Below are 1,894 nucleotides of genomic sequence, written 5' to 3' on the forward strand. Positions count from 1 at the left end.
GCCAATCATCAAAATAGTGATCATGAGGAAACTATTCGCGTGCTTAGGGTTCAGTGCGCCGATTCAGAACGTCGGGCGAAGTCCGCGGTTTATGAGTTAGAGGTACATGAACAAGTCTCCCGCGCATAGTGGACCACGCTATGAACAACAATGCTGTAAATGATCGATATGAGGATGCTTTGAAGGCCATACAAGATGTCGAACGCCTTCACTTTTGGGATATTATAAAGGAGCATATTTAGTTACCCACCGTTCTCCCTATAGCCATCCAGGATTGCCTCATTCCTGAGGCGCCCGAGACTGCCAGGGTTGCTTGCATGGCCTTACGCCATATTCCTATTCCTCGGCTTCATTCGCAAGTGACAGCGTAAGATTTGGTGGATTCTAAGTTGTAAGCTTGCTTTGTAATGTCATAATGCCTTATGGCGCATGTAATATTTTGTAACATGTGCATTTTTATGAAATAAAACTGCATTACTGTGATTTAATATTTCTGGCGTATAAATTGCTCGTATTATTGTTTTTGTTATCGATAACCTTTTTTGATTTGCACCATTGGCGTATCGTTGTGAGTATTTGAGTGTATTGGTGTGCACTCAATACACACCTAGATCGCGCCCATGTAGTCGCGTCTAAGAGTCTTCCAAACGTTAGTTTGGGACTGGGTTCAAGCGCGACCAACACTTTTTCATTTATAGTCATGACTTGCAGATCTCTAGGTCTAGGAACTAGATCAACCCAATGACCGTCGCTCTCCGGTAAATAGTATAGTCTATTGCCAAACAGACTTCTACCGCATGGGAGCTAGGGAAAGTCATCCCTTAAAGAGGCTGGAACGCACTAGTATATTACTGTGATCGTGGAGTTGAGTCAAGTAGCTATTCTTCTTCCGATGGTACAAGAAATAATCGACTAAAAATTACTCGTTGCTTTAATATAATTGTAACGTAGTACACAGTCGACCTATAAAGGTGCGTAGTTTAGTAATTACATGTCAATTTAGACAAAGTAGGTGAGTAATCAATTCTCCTAATTTCTATATTACATGTAACATTTTTTAAGCGCGGTAGCATACCAGGTCCGCTTGATTAGATTTCCCTTAAGCTCTGCCAGTTTGTAAGTTCCAGTGTTACTGATTCCAATGACCCTATAAGGTCCCTCCCAGTTTGGCCCCAACTTCCCAGTATTTTGGGCCCTGCTTGCTTGGTTGTCGCACCACACAAGATCTCCTACCATGTATGTCTTTGCCCGTACGCGTTTGTCGTAGTATTTTGCAATGCACCGTTTGTTGGTGGCTTTGCGGATTGCGGCCATTTCCCTGTGCTCCTCCTCGTAATTCAAATTGGTACGCAACCTTTCCTCATTTTCACCCTCAATGTATGACAGAATTCTTACTGTTGGGACATTTATTTCCACCGGGATTACCGCCTTTGAACCGTATACCAAACTGAACGGTGTTTCTCTTGTGTTATTCTTGTGCGTCGTTCTTTGTGTCCATAGGACTTTGGGTAGCTCATCCACCCATCCGCTGCACTTCATTCCTAACCTTGCTTTTATAGCGTGCACGATATCCCTGTCCGTGACTTCGCATTGGCCATTGGCCTGTGGGTGTGCGACGGAGGTGAAACGTTGCTTGATGTCAAATCCTGACACCAGCTGCGGAAGGGATTACTTTCGAATCGTATGCCATTGTCGCTGACAATTTTGTTAGGTATTCTGAACCTACATACAATGCTTTCCCAGAAAAATCTCTGATCTGTTTACTAGTGATGGTGCGCAATGGTTTCGCTTCCACCCATTTGGTGAAGAAGTTGATAGCAACCACTAGGTATTCAGCGTTCCCAACGCCCTTTGGGAAAGGTCCTACTATGTCGATAGCCCATTTGCAGAACGG

At 43.9% G+C, this 1,894-nt stretch overlaps 1 protein-coding gene across 1 annotated transcript; it reads right to left on the reverse strand.

Moving 5' to 3' along the window:
* Positions 1-1,041: 1,041 nt before the first annotated feature.
* Positions 1,042-1,539, reverse strand: LOC139841852 (uncharacterized). The gene has a single exon (XM_071832045.1). The coding sequence runs from the start codon at positions 1,537-1,539 to the stop codon at positions 1,042-1,044; it is 498 nt and encodes a 165-aa protein (XP_071688146.1).
* Positions 1,540-1,894: the final 355 nt, after the last annotated feature.

This window comes from Rutidosis leptorrhynchoides, chromosome 4 (genome assembly GCF_046630445.1).
Source record: "Rutidosis leptorrhynchoides isolate AG116_Rl617_1_P2 chromosome 4, CSIRO_AGI_Rlap_v1, whole genome shotgun sequence".
NCBI classification, from domain to species: Eukaryota; Viridiplantae; Streptophyta; class Magnoliopsida; order Asterales; family Asteraceae; genus Rutidosis; species Rutidosis leptorrhynchoides.